The sequence below is a fragment of the Hydractinia symbiolongicarpus genome, chromosome 2 (assembly GCF_029227915.1).
Source record: "Hydractinia symbiolongicarpus strain clone_291-10 chromosome 2, HSymV2.1, whole genome shotgun sequence".
Taxonomy (NCBI): domain Eukaryota; kingdom Metazoa; phylum Cnidaria; class Hydrozoa; order Anthoathecata; family Hydractiniidae; genus Hydractinia; species Hydractinia symbiolongicarpus.
Window position 1 is genome coordinate 25,720,780 of NC_079876.1, and position 21,508 is coordinate 25,742,287.

Genomic DNA, 21,508 nt, shown 5'->3' on the forward strand with positions numbered 1-21,508 from the left:
CTTTTATGTAAACCTTTGAATAATTAAGTCAAACTAACCGTGAATTTAAATTCAATTGGTGAGTTACAGCTATGAATAGGTAAAACATAACACATTCAAACTATTAACCAATAAACTGCGCATGCGCATAGAAGATTCCATTTGTTCGCATTAAAGCGTACTTTCTTTGCTTTGGTCAAGAATAAAATTTAATTGGTTACTTTCTAGAACTGTGATATTTTTTAATGTGTCTATTTCGTCTTCCGTGATATCTGAAGAATTATCCTCCTCAATATCTATGGTGAGTGGTGTATTTTCAGCCGTTGTTATGACGATAGCAGGTGCTGCGTTGTTTATTTCTGTACTAATTGGGGAATTGTTGTCTTTATGTAAGAACGCAGTGAAAGTTTTTCGCCAGTTTCTTTTTTTCTTGATTTTGATGAGTTTTTGCTGTCTTTGAAATTCATCCAGATCCAAGAACGCTAACGTGTCGAGTCTTTGTGAGCGAAGCTTTTGTTTCTCTTCTTCGCTGATGTCTGTTTCGTTAATACTTTCTGCGACTTGCTGGTAAGCAAAGTAAGGCACAGGCATCAAATATTCTTGCTGTACTGTTTTCTGAACGATCGTTTTCCTATAGAAGTTTGGAGTTGTACCTATATCAGTAGAAACAGTATCTGCTATTGCATATTCCGTACTACCTACAGCTCTTTTGGAGATACAACTACTTGTGGTTAGAAAAGCGTACTTCATTAATCTCTTAAAAGCGAGTTTGTAATCGTTTCGTGTTGTGCCGTAGATGAACGGATTAACTGAAGCTTGAAGAGACACTACGAAATTAGAAAACACATAAACGTACGGACCTGCTGGTCTCAGTTGAAGATCATAATACACCGAAAGGTAAAAGTTGATATGTTGCATGCCAGTGCAGATGGAGTATGTTACCAATAGCATGACAACCATCCGAATCATGCTCGCGTGCAGTTGTCTAATAGACTCACCTCTTTGTGCAACACCCCAAGCCATGTATATATGGACAGCTGCAATAAAGATAAGCGGAATGATGTACTGAATACTCATAATGAATGACCAATATGCCAATTCTGCTTTTGTGCTTGGCCATACCTCGACACAGAATGAGACGTCATCGTCAGCATAAAGGTCAGCATAGTATATGACCGGAAATGCTGTGGAAGAGGACAATATCCAAATGAATGGTATAGTAAATTTAGCATACCGCTGAGAGTTTGCACGCCATTTAAAGGGATCTTTGAATCCCCTGTATCTGTCAATGCTTATGGCAATTAGGGTGAATATTGATGCTGATAAACACAAAGGAATGATACAACTAGTAACCAAACACAGATTCTTTCCCATGTTCCATAATAATTGATCAAACACGACTTTCATTTGAGTCGGTATGTAAAAAATCAAAATAATACTATCCGCTACAGCTAAATTAAAGGTGTAAAAATGAATCGAGCGACGCATTGATTTGTTGATTACAACAACCATAAGCGTCAACAGATTGCCAATGATGCCGAAAGCGAGCAACAGGGCATACAGAAAGAGTACGGATATAATAAATGACGGGCTGAAGAACTCGTGTGCGGAACCATGAGTGTAATTACTTGTCTTGTTTGGCGAATTCATCATTCCCATCAGCAAATGTCTATCTGGTTATTATCTAAAGAATAAAAAATATGTGGTAATCAGTTTTAATTTGTTTTCAGGTAACTGCCGCATTTTTTCTAAATTTCAGCTATGAGATACATATTTATTGTCATGCATCTTTTCTTCCCATTTGCCTGCTTATCCTTAGTGTTGGATAAACTAACTTATATACTATTAAGGGTGGCAAAACCAAACAACCGCCTAAAAATTAATGTTGTATCAAGGAGAAAGCATGAAGACGTTTCAAACCTGCGAAGTAAATAAAAAAAATTTTAAAATCGCCCTTCTTTGCACTAACCTCTAACATCGGGCGTGCTGTTTTCCCTTAATGCAACCATTTTATGTCGTTAAATCTACCCTGGTCCTTTCCACTTTAAATTGTAGCGTTAAAGGAATTCTTTCATTGATGATGATTTTTTATAGGCTATACAGGATAAAAAGTTGTTAATCAAATTTTTTGGAATTTTTATTTCGTCATTTGGATATCCAGCTTTAAACATTTCAATCTAAACATCTTTATTGATGATGTGATGATGTAATAAGTACATCAATACTTGACATATTTTGAAAACTTACATAATAACAAAACTTTTAAGCGGTGTTGACTTACCGTAATGATCCGAACACACGCCCTGGGCGCTTATTAAATTTTTGGATTTTTTGCATGGGCGCTTAATCAAGGGGGGGGGGCGCTTAAATATAAAATATAAGTAAAAATAAGCCCCCAGTTTCTCAAGGTAGTTTTCGATTGGGCGCTCCCTTTTTTCTGGTGGGCGCTTATTCGAGGGGGCGCTTAATAAGTGCTGGGCGCTTACTGAACTTTGAGGAAATTACCTGGGCACTTACTCGAGGGTGGCGCTTAATAACACCTTGATATTTATAAAGTTTAAGATTGATCTCATCTTTAATTACAGGTAAAAATGAAATATCAGCATTTTTTTAAACTTTCTTGTAATATTATAAGTTCTCAGATTTTAAATATTTAAAATTTTAAATAACTTGAGAACGAAAAAAATATTTTTAAAAAATTCCAAAGGACTTGATAAACAACTTTTTATTCTCCACAACATAGAAAAATATCAAAAGTCGTAAAAATTAGCGTCATGAACGAGAAAATGTTAGCCGAATCATTGAAGCGGAAAAATTAACGTTGTCGTAAAAATAGCCAACAACATACACTCTATTGTAAACGTTGTCGATTGTACAACTATATAAAGAACTGTAAATCCTGAACTAAAATGCAGCTTGTTGTAACTAAGGGAGTGATATCTCTCTACACAAATTTACGTTCAGAGAAAACATGTGTTGAACTGAAATGTTTTCTTGAATAAGACTTTGATTAACATACTGTTTGCAGAATATAAAACCCAAATGCTTTTTTCTTGATGCTTCATGCATATAGTAAAATTAAATTTAAATTTCCATCCCAGCTTTTCATGCCACCATTTGTAAATTTATCTGTAGTATCATTTATCAATACTCTATATTAACTCTTAAACGATTAGATTGTTCCTACAAAACACATAACACGGAAATTTTTTTACAGTTAAATAAAACCTAATCGAGGTGACGATATTAGGTCAGAGATATAATTATTCAAAACACTTCTATCGTATTGCGCAAAGCTTTTCATTCAATTTACAGCACATTTAGTTTAAATAGGTTCAAAGTGATAAAAATCGATTTATGAATTATCAAAGGACAATAAATTTAAATGTTTTTGATATCTCAACTTAAGAAAATGCTTCGTGAAAAATAGAATATAAAAATAAATGATTTAAGTATGTTATAAATATTGGTTTTGAATGATTGAATATTTGAAAATAATAGGGGGTATTCCAACAATTTTTCGCCATTTCTAGAGAGTCAAGGTTTCTGAAAAAATTTACTTCTTAACTTTTAACTTATTTTTATGGTACTAAATTTCGTGTGTACATATTTTCACGAGTCGAAACAAATTACATTTTGCGGGTAGCTATAAAATTTACGAATGAAAAATTATTCGCGGGTAATAATTTTCACGAATAGGAAAAATGTTATCAAGTATCTATATCATGATATTCGCCGTCTGTTTGAGCGCGAATTTTTTAACCGGGTGTTTTGTTATCAAAAACGTCATTATAATAGCACCTATAATTGTAGCAATACCCCCCGTCCAAGTAATTTTCATCACCTTATGCTAACGGACGGGCAAAGATGCACGAAATAGTGATGCAAGACATATGAACGATGGGCGTCCTTCCTTTAAATTTTCCACAGGATAACAACTTGTCTTATATTTAATTGAGTAGGTAACATAACTAGTCCATATGACTTAAAAAGAAAGCTCTTTCCTCGTGTGAATGAATTCAGGTATTTATTAGACTTCAAGGTAATGAAATCTAGTATATGATATATCACATATTTCGCGCGTACTTAATTTCAGAAATTTGTCCAATTTGTCCGCGAGAAAATGCGAAAATTAATACCCGCAAAAGTTAATCCCATAAAGGTAGTGATAAGCTCTCTATCTCCTTTTTTCAAGATTTGAAAGCTCTATTTCGCGATTGTGACCATAATGATAAAAAGAATTCAAATAACCCATATATCAAAATACTATCAAAAGTGAAATCCACACTACGAAAAAGTTTCCATATTTTTGAACTTTAACAGATAACTCAAGTGTTTTGCTACATCGTGACATGTTTTAAGCAGAATCGTAAAAGCGGAAAGAAGTAGTCTTTGCAAAATATCAAGGGATTCGCGCATTGGAAATTATATTTTTATATGTTGGTGGATAAAAAGTTGTTTATCAAGTTCTTTGGAATTTTTTAATAAAAATCTGTTATCGTTCTCTCAAGTTATTCAAGGTTTAAATATTTAAAATCTGAGAACTTATGACGTCATAAGTGCTTTTTCAAAAAACACCGGCGTAACATTTCTACCTTTCATTAAAGATAAAGTCACTTTTAAGCTACAAAACTTCACGTATGTCAAGATATCATCAAGAGCATAAGTCCACACTTCTAAAAAGTTTTGACATTTTGCAAGTTTGCAAGATTTTTAAATTATTAATTTATTAATTTATGCTTACTCAATGATGATGTAATAAGTTCAGAGATGAACAAAAAAAAGATTTTTAATAGTGTTTTTGAACAAAATAATTAAATACTTGATTAATATCTTTTCCTTCTTTTAATATGCAGCTACACATATTTTTTACTCTTTGCAGTTCCTTTAGGTTTATGAGGGTAGTAAGTAATTAGAAACAAAAAATCAGATAAAAATGACGGTTGATATTAAAAAAGGCCAACAGAAAAACGATCTAAAAATCAATTTTAGTCAAAAAAATCGCATTGACAGACTTTTGCCACTTTTTATCAATCTTTTATCGATTAAGTATTTCCGAAAAGGTTTGGTCAAACTAAAAATTCGCGTACCGGATCATACTTGTTATATTTGGTCCCTGAGTTTAAGAATTAGGATGTTTGCTACATGTTGGCATTTTTATATTATGCAGAAAGAAGCATCTGTACAAACACAATCAACCGGGATGTAGTTTTATCAAAGCAGGATGTCCAGTACACCCGGGACAGGAAATACGGATTGTAATTTAAAAGGGACAAATTTAAAAAAGTTTCCGTGATAGCTAAGGACAAAAGAAAATTAGGAGATTTGATATTGCAGGTTATCGTAGAATGGTTCTTGTGTTGTTGTTTTTTTCTCACTCTCCAAGTGAATTCATGCGAAAAAAATTCAACTTGAACGACAGTTTGAAATTTGATCATACCAATCTACTAATGGCTGCGGTCTCCTTCCCTATTAAATTTTGAGTAAGTAAAGGGCCATGTCTTGTCCACTTTATCACATTTAACCCACTCTCTGTTTCTTCCTTACTCAAAAAACTCGATAATTTGAGGCATAAAGAAATTTATTTTAATATACAATTTTATATTTATATATCTATATATATATATTACTATTTACATCTAACACAACAAATAAATCTATTTAAATCGCTTGAATGATAAAATCAATGCTCCAAGCTCTTGTGAACAGGGAAAAAGTCTAATCCGGTTTGTGGCTAATGCTATGAATGCTCATTTTTCGTAACACAAAAAATCCTGCTCTACGTCATGTGGTGGTAAAAGAGCAAAGTTGGTTTCCCTTCTTTCAAATTCAAAGAATCGTCTCCTTGCTTTGATTTAAATGCTCGAATATTTTCGAAATTCTCTTGCACATATACTCTGTGTATTCACATCTCCTTGCAACAATATTTGATATGAATGATGAATCGTCTGCTGCATTATACCTGGTAATCATATCACGCTCATGTATGTTTTTCAAAAATAAATTTTTCCGTAAAGTTGGTGACGGCGCCATGTTTGTTTTCCTCAACAGGGCGGATATATGCGACCCATTGTTAAAGTTATAACTATGTCGGGGTGATGTTAACGGTGAATCCATGTTAGATTTCACCCAATCGAAAGTCTCTTCAGTATTTCCAGAAAAGTCATTGGTGCGAATTGATGAATAGTTTAATGAATATTTCCCACGACGACTTTTGTCACGCCTAAGTTTCATGGCCACCATTAGTTTCAAAATGATGGCCTTAAACGCCTTTTTGAAATCTTGCCGTAAAGTACCATAAATAATAGGGTTCAGTGATGCTTGTAAGGAGACTACAAAATTAGACATTCCAAACAGTAAGGCTGATGATTGAAGGCTGAGACTGATGTTGCTAAAAGTTGCTAGGAAAAAATAAACGTGTTGAAAACCAGTGCATATTGAGAAAACCAACACTAGAGCTATCACCATTCGAATCATTCTTTTATTATGTTGGCGATGAACTGTGCGTGAGTCACGCATCATAACGCTTATCATGATCACATGCGTCACCACAATCACAACCAGTGGTATCGCGAAGACCAAAACAAACACAAAGACCCAAAAATAAACCTCGTGTTCTGGTTGGGGCCATCCTTCACTGCACACCAATATGGAGCCATCATATTCCATACGAGGGAAAATAAAAAGAGGAATATTGGTCAGAATAGCGATGAACCAAATTGTCGGAATGATTAGTTTGGCATTTCTTTGAGAATCTGCTCTCCATTTGAATGGCTGAATCAGTCCGCGTGCACGATCAATAGTGATAGCTAGAAGCGTTCCAATAGAACTTACAAGAGACACTGGTAAAACCACATACGCTACTTTGCACATTGTCAACCCCATGGTCCATTCCAACTGATTTTTAACGTAAACCATCTGTGTTGGAACATAAAAGAACAGAATGAGGAGGTCGCAAAGAGCTAGATTGAACGTGTAAAAGTGTATAGACCGTCGCATGCTCCTCCGCATGAGGATCACAGTACATGTCAGCATGTTTCCGAAGATACCACTGCATAATACTGCCACGTATAGCGTATGCAGAAGAAGAATGGAGTCTTCTGTGAAGTAGGCACCCATCTTTGTACAATTCATGTTGGAACAGTTATCAGAGGATGTAAGATTAGGAGAACAGGTGCAGTTGGTGTCATCTTCAGCCATTGCAGGAACCCGAAATGCCCTTTAAATGTATCTATAACAGAAATACAAAATATAATATGTGGAACTTCAAATCGCCTTGAAGTTTTAATTTTAATTTTTATTTTCATCTATCTAACTTATGCTAATAATATTTCATATATTATTTTTTTTGTCAAATTTTAAAAGAAGCGTAAATTTCGAAAGACAATACACCTGTCCCAAATTCTGTTTCATATTTGTGGTAGAAATTGTTATTTTAAAAAAATCATGGCTTTGAAAATTAGAATGCATTCAATTCAAGCTTTTATAATTAAAGAAAGGATGTCCTGGTAATCGACTAATGGTAGCTATAATTAGCTGCATGGTAATATAAGGTCTCTAAGTTTTGGTAATAAGTTTTGCGATAACATTGGTATTGGTGTAATACCTTCCTGCCAATTATGAAGGGAAAAACTTACAACGTTGTCAACTGCTTATCATAATACATCATCACCTTGTAGCATTCCGTCATAGGAACAAATATTGATTTCTTTTTGTATAACTTGTTTTTTTACGTAGCTGTGTAGCTACTATTTAAAGAAGTTTTTGTCTTGTTACTCAAACAAAAATATAAACTTCTCAAAGTGATTTACTTTAAGAGGATTATGAAACATCACCATCATCCTCATTCTCGACTTAACGTCCGTTTTCCATGCTAGCATGGGTTGGACGGGGTATATTAATAACCCTCTTCAATGACCCTATTAATGACCCTCTTCAATTCATTAAGGAAAGAATGGAACGAAAAGTTGTCTTATTAATACTTCGATGTTATAGTTAACTATAAACCAGATAAATGCAGCCTATTCCAGTGATTTCTACATAACTATGTTTAAAAATGTTTTTCTCATCTTGTACGAATATTTATTTCGCCTAAAAACATTATTTTTATCAGTAATAAATATAACCAGTTTTTATATACATGAAATTTAAAAATGTGTAACAAAATTACTTTTCGGATAAAAATAATTTTTTTAATGGCAAAATTTTTAGCTAACACTTACATATTTGATGCTTCTTTAACACGACACCAACCCTAACAAGCACGCATTTTTAACAAAAAATAAGCAATTATGGCATCAATCTGAACATCGAAATATAAACAAGAAATATTTCGTGACAAACAAAGTATTTTCAAAATGAGCACAAAATGTCCACAGGAAAAATATTTTAATAGCTCCCTTTAAAGGTTAATTCTACATAAACAATATCTTAGTTGTGTTCTGTCAATCTGAATAAGCATAATTTCCGCAATGTCTTTTTTATTTTTATTTCGTAAACTTTTTTAAATCGCTATGTCGTCAAATTGAGGATGTTCAAAGGAATGGCTGGCCAGACGACCCAGCATGTCGTGATAAAAAAACTCGAAAGTTTTTAAAACATTTAGTTCTTCCTCTGTTCATATCATTTAAGCTACTTCAGAGCTTCGTTTAATATTTCTGTTTAAGTAGACAGCACAAGTTTCTTTTTGGAAAGTTTACGAATTTTTAATATACAACACTAGGTGGGTTTCCACTGGAAAAAAAACAGAACAAACAATTTGGATTTCTGTAATCTGATTGGTTGATAAAATTTTCCGATTCTATCCGCTCTGAACCAAACTGAAAATTGAAATCATTTCAACTTTTCTTGCGGACAGAAAGGGAAAATAATTAAAAAAACAAAAGAATAATTAGCAGATAACTAATCAAATTTAAGCGTTTTTCTTGTTCTGTTCTGATCGGTTTGGCTTTTGAGTGGAAATCCACATCTACAACTGAGTTTCAATTGCACCTATTTTTCACAGTCTTAGCAGAAAAAATTATCATAAATTCAAACCTAAATATAACAGGTTTGCATAAAAAAGTAAATAAATGAAGACACCATTTTATGTTTTGAACATAACATAACATAATTGGAAATCTGTTTTGTTTTGTTTTCATTTTGATCTGGGAAAATGCTCTGTTAGGACTTAAAATGTCTTAAAAAGAATAGGAATTAAAAAACGGTCGACAAATTGATTTTAAAAGTGGAAGAGGCCGTTAAACTAACTGACTAAGGAGACTTCACCATTTTTGTGACGGAGTTAGAAATTTTTTAAAATTTAAACCTCCGGATCGGCTAAAACTTTATTTATATTCAAAATTTTACGGTGTTTAATGGTGTTCAAAACTGTTGTTGTTTCAAAGCCATCTAAGCTATCTCTGAAAAACACCATGCCCTCTCCTGAGTTTATCAGCACTGAGAAGAAAGCACTCGACTAAAAAATTTAACTAATATTCAGGTTGACCATAAAAATATGTTATTATATTTTTGTAATGGTTTGTAATGTAATTCATTTTATGCTCTTCATGTGTCTGTCAATTTTTCTTAAAGGGAAAATCTTATAAGAAATCGAAATACAAAAATTGTGAAATTTCTAAGAAAGATTCAGTGCTAGGTTCATTTAAAGCTGGGAATTCGTAAAATCCTGATTCCACTTACCAATGACCATTTACTAGCTCTCACCAGGTTGGAAACAATGTTAACATTTTTGGATGGCTGAGGTGTTAAACTCAGAATTTATATTCTAATTTTCATGCTATATAAAATATATCTATAAAAAATGAACTTGGCTCAGGTGGCTGTCTAATTAAATTTATTCTTAAAGGCGAATAATTAATAATGAACTGCAGAGAAATTTCTAGAATCTTACAGCAACTTTTAGCACAAGCAATATCTCACGCAAACAAACGTAAAAAACATTCTTTTATCTGGACCTTAGTGTTCAGCTTAAACTATTTTACTTCGCACAAAATGCATAGCTAGTATCCACTCAGTCTTTGATAACTTTCACAAAGCATTCGAAACTTTAATTATTATTCAAGAATCTCGATTTTCTAATATTTAAAGTAATTTTGGCCAGGATTGGATACTGTTAAGTAAATAAAAACAAAACAAAAAAATATATCTGGAGTGCATTAAAAAGTATTTATATCCACTTACCTGATATAGTATTTCTCCATTATATCTTCTTTATATATGCATTCCAATTGACATATCGCCACGAATGACAAAAAAACATGTTTAAAAATATAGCAAAATAAAAAAAATGTATTGATTTTAATTATTTGTTCGTCTCTATGTGTGTTGTTGACAGCATGTTGGTTTCTTTAAAAGCAACATAAAAACTCCACCAATATTTGTCCTTCAAAACTCGTTATTTGATTGAGTGGTTTTATTTGCAATCCAACTAACAAGTAAACGCTAAATGATCAATTAACAATTTTACTTTATTAATGTATTTAAAAAAACATTTGTTTGTGTCACGCGTGACGCACAGAGAGAGAGAGTGTGTGAGAGAGAGAAAGAGAGAGAGACAGGGGCATCGAATGATTGTGTCAGGTGTAGCTATTAATTTTAAGATTGTAGAACAGAGAGCACAGAAAAGCTTTATAATATATTTCATCCAAATGACAAAACCAAATTGATCTAACGACGACGAAGTAGTCCATTCTCTCCTCAGAGTAGAAATATTAAAAAGGTTTTCTGTGCTTTTTGGGGAACATGCGTTGTCCGCATTAAAGTACACTATGGCTCCTGTATTCTTTATTAGGAATTAGATTACGTTAAAATGTACACCAATTGAAGAGAAACGAAGGTATTTTTATTCTTGTTGATGATCAGAAAGAAACATAAAACGCTAAGAATAAGATTATGCACCCAAAGTTTCAGCATATCGGGCTAGTAGGGGGCAGGGCTCCCTATCGTGTGAGCACGTGAAAGGAGCGCGTTTTTAATTCTTCGAAATGAGAAGGCTATGAAAATAGCTTTCCAGTGGTTGTTAAATTGTGAGAAAATCAAAAGTGGGTTTTTTTTTGAAATTTGTTTTTGAAAAATCAAAGGGGTAGATTATAAGTTAAGTCGATGACCGCTCACTGTATGCTTTCAGTGCATTTCAAGTTTCTCATTATTACTAGCGCACAAACAGCAATCTGTTCTGTGATCTCAAGTTAATCGAAAGAATAAATTCAAAACTATTTTCCCAGTTTATTATATTTCGCCAATTTATAAGCAACGCAACTTGTAAACAACAGCTACTTAGAGGGATTATAGGAACAGCATTTGTTACTGGAACTTCCTCGTGCTCTAAAAATTCAGGTAGCTAAGTTTTGAAACATGACAAACGTGTATTACACAGGCCCGTGAGATGGCAAAATTGTTTCGGGTGATGGAAGAGGGAGGTCTTTGCTCGGGGCTAGCATAGTTAGCCCCGAGGGTTAGAAAATTTTGCAATTTCAAGAGTTTAGATGTTGTAAAAACAATGCAAATTTTAAAATCTTGTTGTTGATTGTGATCGTTGTTGCAGATAAAAAAAAATTATTTGTAAGGGAGGGGAAATTTCCACATCTGCCTCCCCCACCTCCTGGCTGCTGCGGCCTGCATAGGTTTAATTTTTCAAGTATATAGTCAATAAGTAACAAGTAAAATACAGAATTTAAGCAACACTAAGCCTCGTTCAAAATTTTGTGTTGCTAGTAAAGAAAGCACGTATTCGACCGGAACTTTATCTGACTTGCCGTCAAGCATAGAAACATCTTTATTTCAAACGAATTCTAGATGCCGAAATTATTTAAAGGTCAACCATAATAACAGGAGCTTCACATCCGTGATGTTGTTTCTGGCTTTAAAATTTGAACAGTCAGTGTTCATCAAATTTTCCATAAATTTACCAATAACGCCCTTGTTTTATAATATCAGGCAGAGGGCGGCAATCAAACAATAACGGTTGTTGAAACAGATGACGCAAAATATTGCCTTCCAAGTTGTGTACAAAAAAGCTCAAAAGAATGTGAAATGGGGTACAAAAACCTCTCTATTCGCTAAAATAAACAAGTTTTTATTTGCTAAAAAGGAAAAAAGCCAAAAGTTTGGCCCTGGTACACATAGTTTTTCGAAAAATAAAAACAAAAACTTCTTTCCATCACATAACTATCAATCATCACATTTCATACCTGCGTTTTTGGAAAAAAGCCACATAACATGCAAAAAAAATCTGAAAGTGAATTCCTCCAATTGAGATCACAAGCAACGTCCATCCATTTACGACAGATGATCAACCCATTGACAAAATGTTTTGAAAGCAAGTCGTATCACATTACACATTCATAATCAAAATTAATCTTTATTTAAAATTATGATATCTATTCTTTTTCCCAATTCTAAAAAAAGATTAACTCGGCATGTGATTTTAAGTCACTACGGATACAACTCGGTGTACTTCACAGGTATTACACAAAAGCTGTACTAGTGACGCGACTTTAGCAGGAAGTTATATTCTCAATTTGACAATGATTGTCATTTTTAAAGTACGTTGACGGTGATTAGTCGAAACGTAAGGCCATTTTCCCCTTTTTCTCTTTTTGTAGAGATAGGAACCATAAAAGAAAGTAAACAAATGCTTGCTTAAAACAAGCAACGTGCTGTAATAATAGAAGTTCTTGTAATATATTTTCCATTGTAATGTTAAGTTGATCCTCTTACAGCAAAAGAGTTGTAGAAGTAGGAGAGGTGAAGATAGATTAATCGAATCATTTAATCTTTATCAATTAAGCAAGGCTTTAGCGGTATGACTCTCGTTTGTTGCCAAGACAACCAAGGAGTAGTAACGAAAGGAAAAAAATGTTAACTTTTTTTGCTTTTTTATGAGGTTTTTACATGTCATACTAATATGAATACACAAATGCTCGATTTGACAGCTGTGTCCTAAATTTTTAGGCGAGTTATCCCTTAAGCGGAAATAGCCGAATAGATCGACGTTGATCGGCACAAAAGTAGAAGACTTTCCAATTTTTACATCTATCGACTCGTCTGTTTTATTTCAGTGAAATTCTCTTTAAGAGAGCCTGTTGTTAAAGAACTAACATAAAAACAGATTTTTTCTTAATGTGTATGTTTCCTTTTTAAATAACAAAGGATGTCTAAAGAAATAAACTTACCCAGAACACATAAAATACAAAAAACTCGATACTAACCACAATCATATCTTTCTCAATAACTTTTTGCATATTCATAACATAAACATTATATTTGCCAAATTCTTGGCGTTTGAATAGTTTTCTCTATTTCTTTTATGTAACCAAACTATAAAGTTTGGTAGCCGAAGCTATATAACATTACAAGTGCATATAATTTCTTTTTTTTGCGTAGCCTGCGACAAAATAAATGCTATTCTACGTTCATTTTTTCTTTAATGTGTTTTGTTTATAAACAACGTTTTGTCCACCGCTAACGCGCCGCAAATTTTTAATGTTTATTTACCTCTTCGTGGTCACATCCAATTAAATTAAAAAGCAACCTTACATTTATCTTTATTGTATCATGCATTTGGTCAATCATCGCAATTACGAAACAGTAACCAATGAAATTTTGCTGCCCATTGTTTAGAGTATATTCTTACAAAAAAAAGTTCTTAACTTTCTTGACAAATACTATCTCGTTATTCTTAATTATATTCTTAGCATGGCTATGGCCTGAAAATATATAATGCCTTAATAAAATAAACCTTGCTATAAGTTATTATAGTTAATGGCAAATTCTTTTTATATTTATAACAAACAATCGAGGTTGGGCATATTCTTAGGATATTCTTAACTTCTGACCCATTGTTCAGAGTATATTCTTACAAAAAAGAATATACTCTGAATTTTTTAAATTTTTTAAAATTTGTGCCATGATTATTTACCTCTTCGTGATTAAAAAGCAACCTTACAAATATATTTATTGTATCGTGCATTTGGTCAATCATCGCATTTATCTTAAAACTTTTTTTTTAATGTGCCTTTGCAGTATGACTGAATAAACAACCTCGTTTCCAGGGAATATTGCCTTTTGAATCTGAGGTCGGGTAAGCGAGAGAGGCTCTGTCATCATGTAAGAAACAGATAACGTAAGTTGTTTAAAAACGCCAAAATAGCAGGAAGTATATTTAGGAAGGCTTTCAAAAGAGCATTTGCATTACACACACTTGGTTGCGATTTAGCATCTCATAGAATATGTGAATGAACCATTTTGAAAATTTTGTTTTTAGCGGTGACAAATTTGAATAATTTATTACGTAGTTATGTGCAAGCTTGCATAATTTATCACGTAGCAATGTGCAAACCTGCATAATTTACCACGTCGCACTGTGCAAACTTGCATAATTTTCTACGCATGTATACTTGCATAATTTATTGGTAGAACTATGACACTTGCATAATTAAGCTATCATCGGTGAAAAATAACCATGAATCTGATCTGATAAAACAAATAAGGAAATAAGAGTTATTAAAAACAATAACAACATGTAATTTCTTCCTTGACAAAAATACCTTTGACCTAGAAAGTACTCTGGTTAACCGCAGCAATCAAGTTTGTTCAAAATCAGATTCGCTGGTCATTTTAAACTTCAAAAGCACTAGCTAAATAATTTACATCTGCCATGAGTTACTGAATTCACAGCGGACCACACATTTTAATATGTATATTTTTCATTTCAAAGCAATTTTTCGTTCAATGACGGATTTAAAAGGAAAAATCATTAGCAAAAAAAAGATTTTTCGTCGATGTAATAACACAATAGGCTGACTGATTTTAACCTCATAGAGAATTTAATTCTACACATTCCATTTTGTTTTAATTTGGACCGATACCACAATGATGCTTGGTGGTGGAAGCAACTGCTTTGCAGCATCGCTTGGTCCTGGAGATAAAAGCAAAGACAGAGTTGTTATCAACGTTGGAGGGACAAGACATGAATGTTACATCAGTACCATTCAAAACTTTCCTGACACGAGGCTATATTGGATTGCTGAGACAGCGTTAAAGATGGCTGATTTTGATCCAGATGGAAATGAATTCTTCTTTGATAGACATCCAGGTTGTTTTCAAAACATTCTGAATTATTGCCGAACAGGCAAGCTGCATTGTCCAAATGATGTGTGTGGGCCACTGTTTGAGGAGGTATTAAATTGAACGACTTTGTTTTCAAATAAATTAATAACTTAAGCGTTGCCTTAGGTTAACAGGACCGTTAAAAGAGCAACCACAAAATAAAGCTATAATTACACAAGGTTAAGTTTAGGTAGGTGTGTGGTGTTAATTAAGACCGTGTTTAATTAAGCTAATGACATAAGAAAGAAAAACACATCAGAAGGATGCACCAAGGCTAAGCAATATGCTAAGCATATGTTTAAAAAATTCCCCTATTTGATCTTGGATATGGTTATAAGCGTTATGCTGGAAAACATGCAATGTTTGTTTTAAGATTGCTACAATGTTTCAACAATATTCTTCAAACAACATCTTCTTTAGTTTTGCTAATACCACATTTCGTTTTGCAATTGGTATCGTGTGAAAAGTAATAAAAAACAGAACAAAACTTCTAAGCGTATCTGATATAAAATAGCATTATTGAAAGTGCCACAAACTCAAAATCGGATAAAGTCACAAGTGTAATTATCAATGGAAGCCAACAGAAAGGTTAAATTGACCCAAATTACTAGTCCATATGAAGTGGACCAAAAATTAATAAAATTAATTGTGCTTTTAAACTTTAGCTGACGTTGTTAAATTTAAATATTTGAAAATTTAAATATTTGAAAATTTAAATATTAGTTTGTTGAGAATAAGGCAGTACAATAAACGCTTTGATCGATGTGGTTTTATAGGAAATTTTCGAAACCTCGTATTTAAGTCTAAAGTGTTAAGACTTCATTAACAAAGAGCTGATGGAAAGAAACAAAAGAAGAATTATAAAAATGAAATTGAAGAGCATTCTTCTAGCTTGTTGGTTTGGAACATTTTTGTTTTAATAAAATGGCTCTGCAAAATGTAGTATTAAGTTTTCTTTAGTTTTTGAGAAGTCGAGTACCACTATATTACAAATTACTTTCTTGTATAAAAACCGTGTCGCAGACTGAAAAAATAGATAAGTATAGATCTGGTTTCTGTTAAATCGAATTCCTGAAATGGGCTATCTAATTACCTAAACCTTAATCAAATTTTCGTGCTGCAAATAAGATAAGTTAACAGGCGAGTAACAAGATGACTTAGGGAAGTAAAATTCGAGTTGTCGGAGGTGTATTATCATAAGGTATTTATTTTATAGGAACTCGCATTTTGGGGAGTTGATGAACTGATGATGGAGCCGTGCTGTTGGGGGGCGTACACCCAACATAGAGATGCACATCAAAACTTAAGAATGTTCGATGAAATGCATGGTGAAGAACAGGAAAGCAGGGACGACAATAACTTAGATCCAGACGAGTTAGAGAACCTGAGAATTCGAAATGAAAAGAAAGGGAAATTGGGAAAATTTATTTCAGATGTGAGACCAAAAGTTTGGGCTATTGTAGAAAGACCATTCTCATCGACATATGCACAGGTTAGATGGTATAAATTAAAAAAGATGTGTACGAATAATTGTGTGGACAAATTAAAATTTTAAATTACAATTCGCTGATGATAGCTTTGTCAAACAACTTCAATAGACTACATTTGCTTAGTGCGGAATTAAGCCTAAAGTGAATTTCTTGTCGTCCAAAACTTTATGAACATATTTAAAGATTAAATGAGAAACTGAAGATGAAAAACTTTTTTTTTCACACTTTACAGATAATAGCCATCAATTAAAAAATGATGCATGTGAAGAAATTAATGTTCATATCACATAAACGACCTTCTTTTCGTCCTAAGCCATATAAACATATCACACATCGTTGAATCCTTCAGTGATATGCGCCTGATATCGGCCCATGTCGAGAAAAGGTTTCTAAAAATCGATAATTTCAAGGTTTGTATAAGTCAACCACTTGACTGAATTCATATGTTGTGATATAAGCGAATAATTACTATAGCCTTGTAAGCGACAATAATATGTTTTAAAATGAATTTATGACTAATTATGAGTTATTTTTGGTATCAATAGAATACAATAGTAATCATTGTGGTATGTGTCTGTCTAGAATATTCTTAGCATGAAACAACTGACGTACGTAGGTCATGCAAAATTTACGAGGTCTTTAATTGCCACGTCAGGTATCAACTTCGAAAGTTTTTTTGCGTAAACAAAGCAGTAAAGATGTTTTTTGTTTTTCTAGATATGCGCTCTCGTATCCATGAGCGTCATCGTGCTGTCATTGGCTACATTCTGTATGGAAACCATGAACTATTTTACCGAACAAAAACCATTATTTGAAAGACTCGAGTACATCTACTGTGCATTCTTCACGGTAGAGTTTATAGTCCGATTCCTCTGCTGTCCATCGTTGAAGGAATTTTTTAAAAGCGCCATGACGTGGATTGATTTTGTATCCACAATGCAATTCTATATCAGCTTTTTCGCTCACACAAATGCCTTAGATTTTTTATTCGTCTCCAGGCTAATTCGTATCTTTAGACTGTTCCGATTTTTTAAAAATTTAAGTGGAATGCAGGTCATTGGTCAGACGTTAAAGGCAAGTGCGAATGAGCTGTTTTTATTGGTTCTGATAGTCCTGATCCCTATGATTATTTTCTCGACACTGGTGTACTATGCAGAACAGGTAAGGAAAGACTTTCAATTGGGTTTTTCTAAAAGAAATTTGAAGCGGAAGAAAAGGCTGTCATGGCGTTTTTTCTCTTTGAAATCTAAAAAACATTTTCAACATGTTCTCGAACAAGAAAAGGGACAGCGTGTTCTGCTTTATTGCACATTCAATGTTTTGCAACATATGAAAAAAAGTTCTTACGTTCTTAAGCAGAAAAACGCATGTAAATATAACGCTTAAGGAAAATTCTTTTGTCTTTGACATGTTTTAAATTTTATTGTTTCCATATTGTTAACGAATTAGTGAATAATGAAATAAATGCACACACATCAACAATTTCACTTTTGCGCTTGATTTGTGAGAGAATCAAAACCAATCAAAAAACAATACAAAAACAAATCACGTTTATTTTGTTTGAAAAAGTGTAGAAATAGGCGCGTACATCAAAGAAAACTAATTCAGAAAAGGTGTATTAACACTGAAATCATAAATCTAATCTTAGGATACTCCAGACCGTGATTTTCACAATATTCCCGAAACATTCTGGTGGGCTATTGTTACCATGACAACAGTCGGTTATGGTGACGATATCCCTAAATCAACGTACGGAAAGATGATTGGAGCTATGTGTGCTTGCTCTGGTGTCTTGATTGTTGCGTTACCTGTCTCAGTGATCGGTAGCAATTTTACTCTGTATTACTCCTACGCTCAAGCAAGAATGAGATTACCGAAGAGGCGGAGTCCTGCTTTGGTGTCAGCTGATAAAGCGTTGATGAACAGTAACCATGAACAGGGAGGTCGCGGTAAGCATATCTTGATTATTTTGATAACAAGGACTATCAAGAAATGGTTGAGGTAACAAAGTTATGAAATGGAGTCCTTACAGAAAAGATCTATTTAATGTACTGTCATATGGGAGAAAGGGTTTGGTTACGTACCCAAATCGTCAAATTTTATAAAAATACCAAAAAAGTGACGTGATTTTCATGTTACGTTGCAAAAATTCAAAGAATGCTAAACAAGGCTGATAATATTTTTCAAAAAATGCACTTCTAAGATTTTAACTTTTAGTGCATAAATCACATTATTGATATTTTCTGACTGGTACAAATTCAGAGTCAATTGTTAGCCCTTTACCTTTCGCAAAAAGGGTTGTTTCGCAAAGAGGGCTACAAATTTTATAATTGATAAATCGTTCTATAAAGAATAACAAAATGATATGATACTTCTTCTTAACTCTGTTATCTCTGTTATCCTTTTAAAAATATTATATGAATATCTGTTGAAAGAGAATCATCTGTTACATAAAACGAACTCGACAGATAGTTTATGCAATCGCCTTTCCCGCGGAAATTATTGTATACACGACGCCACCATCTATTTTTAGATCGCGTAGATTCACATGTAAGCCCACCAATGGAAAAGAAAGGCAGAGGTCAGTTTTTTGAGTATTTTTTTATTAGTAAATGCGATGAAAACTTACAACAATTTCTCGTTCTAACCTCGATTTGATCTCTTTCTAACCTCATTCTAACCTCGTTCTAAACTCGTTCTAACCTTGTTTTCATCTCGTTCCAACTTAGTTTTAACCTCATTCCAACCTCTATATTAATAACACCCGTTGTGTTGCTGCCTTTGTGTGATTATTGTCGTGCTACGGACACACGACATAACGAATCCAATCCATAAAGAACGAACGAACCCATTGATTTATCCACGGTTACCGAAAAGTCTATATTAATATGCTTTCTGTCTGTCTGTGCGCCAAAGATGGTAGTTGTCATTAGTGATGGGGGATTTCCCGTGGGTCTTTTTAAGGAGCAGTGTTATTCTTCTTTCTTTCAAGTAGCCTTTAGTACGTCCACCTATGACATACATGTTGTTGTTTGTTGTCGTTATCGTTGTTGTTGTTTGTTGTCGTTATCGTTGTTGTTTTTTTTATTTTATTAACTGTCATACTTCAATCGTTTTAGGACTTGCAGCTCTGGACGCACTATCATCCGTATCATCAGTACTCGTCGATATAGCCGTACCTGCCCGCGAAAAACGAAGACATGCCCTACAACCTTCCGCAAATCCTATTACCAAGGCAAGAAAAGGAAGATCCCGAAAACACATCGCCAAAGGCTTAGCATTGACTGACTTGGTAGGCATGCATGCCTCTTCGTGTAGCCCCAATTTTATTAGTAACGTACTGCATGAAATCGTTGACACAGACGAAGACACAGCTGAGATGGAACAAGAAAGTGTAGAAAGCCCGAAAATCAATCTTAGTGCCAGAAATAAAAGCTTACCCACGCTACACACTTTTTCTGACTCCTCAGACAGGAAAAACAGATTTAAAGGAGCAAGCAATGACGACATAAGAAGGGTGAATGAGATGAAGATTTTAAGCCAGTCGGATGACAGCTGGTGTCATTCAACACCTGGAAACACTAAGAAACGTGTCATACATTGTGATATTGTCCAGTATGTTCCTAGGAAAATTAGTCATGCCGAATTAAAATCTAGAAGAAAACTAAGCCAAACAGCCAAGCCGCAAAATTTCAGTACAGATAGTCCACATGTAGTTATCACCAATGGTTTAGATCAGAGTGTGAAGAGGACAGAGGACGTAATGATGAGTCCGTTTATGGACCCGCGTGAGAGCTTCAGTCCGGTGATGTCATCTGAAAGAGACTGCAACCAAAATTTACCACTTCTGTAGTATTTACCCTACTTAGCCTACCGGACAAATTTCGGACATGATTATTCGTCAGGTAATATATTTGCCACCTGGAAACAATTCCGTTTCTGTTTTGAAACGTCTTGTTTGCGCTTTTTAAGTTAATTTCTATTTAAGAAGGTAAAAAGCGCTGAAACAAATGTAGCAACCTCGTCACCAAGGTTTGGTCTATGTCAAAGCTGCTAGCGCTTACTTGATGGCTAAACAAGTTTTTTTGCCGCTGGCCTCGATGCCAAAAAGGCAAAAGCCCCTGGGGACAAGGTTTCAAATGTAGACGAAAAGTTTTAAGTCGGTAACACATAATTCGTCAGTCAAGTATTTAGCCAACCCTGAAAAACTACTTATCTCCACCCTTTTGTCCTTTTTGTCCAATAATCTTTATTTTGGATGAAAAATAAAATGAATAAATGTATATATATATATATTTCCTTAAAATTTATGACTTGTATTTATTTTCTCTCATAGTGACGAAATAAATAATACATAATATTTTCCTCCCTTCGGTTACCGTGCGTTTAGACATAAACAATGTCTAATCGCACGGTTTAAGACAATGAAAACGTACTTCCTGCTGTAGAGGTTATAATTTACGGAATAAAAACGTTTTTGTTGGTTAAGAAGTGTTCTGTATTAAGGAGTCTATCTGTAAGACACCAAAGAAAAAACCATTGTTGTAAAATTAAAAGATATTAGGAGTTTGGCCAAAGGATTTCTTACACGCAGATGACGGATTAAAATTTTAATTTTAAAAATCTTCTCATATTATAAGAGTGTGTTACCGTGAACAATCTATAGAGTTAAAATAAAGTTGAAATTCTAACCAACCTTACACAAGTGTTTTCAAGAACCAAGCTAGTTGTACAGTTCACAAATTCCTTTCCATTCTGTAATCAATGAACACTGAAGATATTTTTTTGCTTTCAGACTATTTTTATGGAAAATCTACAGATAACATATTCTCTTAAAGCAAGAAATGCAATCTTCGATGGAGAATGAAGATACGGAGATTGATAAAATTGAATATGTCTGCATAATCTCTCTTTCTCCACATTCTTCT

General features: G+C 33.6%; 3 protein-coding genes across 6 annotated transcripts in view; 1 reads left to right on the forward strand and 2 right to left on the reverse strand.

Annotated features, from left to right (window-relative positions):
• Positions 1 to 20,940, forward strand: part of LOC130630351 (potassium voltage-gated channel subfamily C member 1-like) — a 51,292-nt gene extending 30,352 nt beyond the window's left edge. For 2 of the 3 annotated variants that reach the window (XM_057443822.1, XM_057443821.1), the window contains exons 2-6: positions 16,307 to 16,582; positions 17,298 to 17,741; positions 18,229 to 18,529; positions 19,114 to 19,161; positions 19,700 to 20,940. In XM_057443822.1, the coding sequence (XP_057299805.1) occupies positions 16,337 to 16,582; positions 17,298 to 17,741; positions 18,229 to 18,529; positions 19,114 to 19,161; positions 19,700 to 20,433 (1,773 nt within the window). In that variant the 5' untranslated portion in view covers positions 16,307 to 16,336 and the 3' untranslated portion in view covers positions 20,434 to 20,940. Of the gene's footprint in view, positions 1 to 14,705; positions 15,160 to 16,306; positions 16,583 to 17,297; positions 17,742 to 18,228; positions 18,530 to 19,113; positions 19,162 to 19,699 lie in introns of those variants that run through there. The other variant, XM_057443820.1, reaches the window with a different exon arrangement.
• Positions 141 to 12,393, reverse strand: LOC130630353 (galanin receptor type 1-like). 2 transcript variants are annotated; one of them, XM_057443826.1, is made up of 3 exons: positions 12,171 to 12,393; positions 978 to 1,663; positions 141 to 806 (listed from the first exon to the last, which is right to left on the reverse strand). In XM_057443826.1, the coding sequence occupies exons 2-3, from the start codon at positions 1,636 to 1,638 to the stop codon at positions 151 to 153; spliced, it is 1,317 nt and encodes a 438-aa protein (XP_057299809.1). In that variant the 5' UTR covers positions 1,639 to 1,663; positions 12,171 to 12,393; the 3' UTR covers positions 141 to 150. The 2 variants fall into 2 exon arrangements, with proteins under 2 accessions (XP_057299809.1, XP_057299808.1); XM_057443825.1 differs by having other exon boundaries at positions 141 to 1,663; positions 12,171 to 12,392.
• Positions 5,525 to 10,936, reverse strand: LOC130630356 (pyroglutamylated RF-amide peptide receptor-like). The gene is made up of 2 exons (XM_057443829.1): positions 10,162 to 10,936; positions 5,525 to 7,210 (listed from the first exon to the last, which is right to left on the reverse strand). The coding sequence occupies exon 2, from the start codon at positions 7,177 to 7,179 to the stop codon at positions 5,809 to 5,811; it is 1,371 nt and encodes a 456-aa protein (XP_057299812.1). The 5' UTR covers positions 7,180 to 7,210; positions 10,162 to 10,936; the 3' UTR covers positions 5,525 to 5,808.
• Positions 20,941 to 21,508: the final 568 nt, after the last annotated feature.

Excerpts from the sequence above, each read along its gene's own strand:
- LOC130630356 (XM_057443829.1), bottom strand. The coding sequence starts at position 7,179 with ATGGCTGAAGATGACACCAACTGCACCTGTTCTCCTAATCTTACATCC.
- LOC130630353 (XM_057443825.1), bottom strand. The coding sequence starts at position 1,638 with ATGGGAATGATGAATTCGCCAAACAAGACAAGTAATTACACTCATGGT.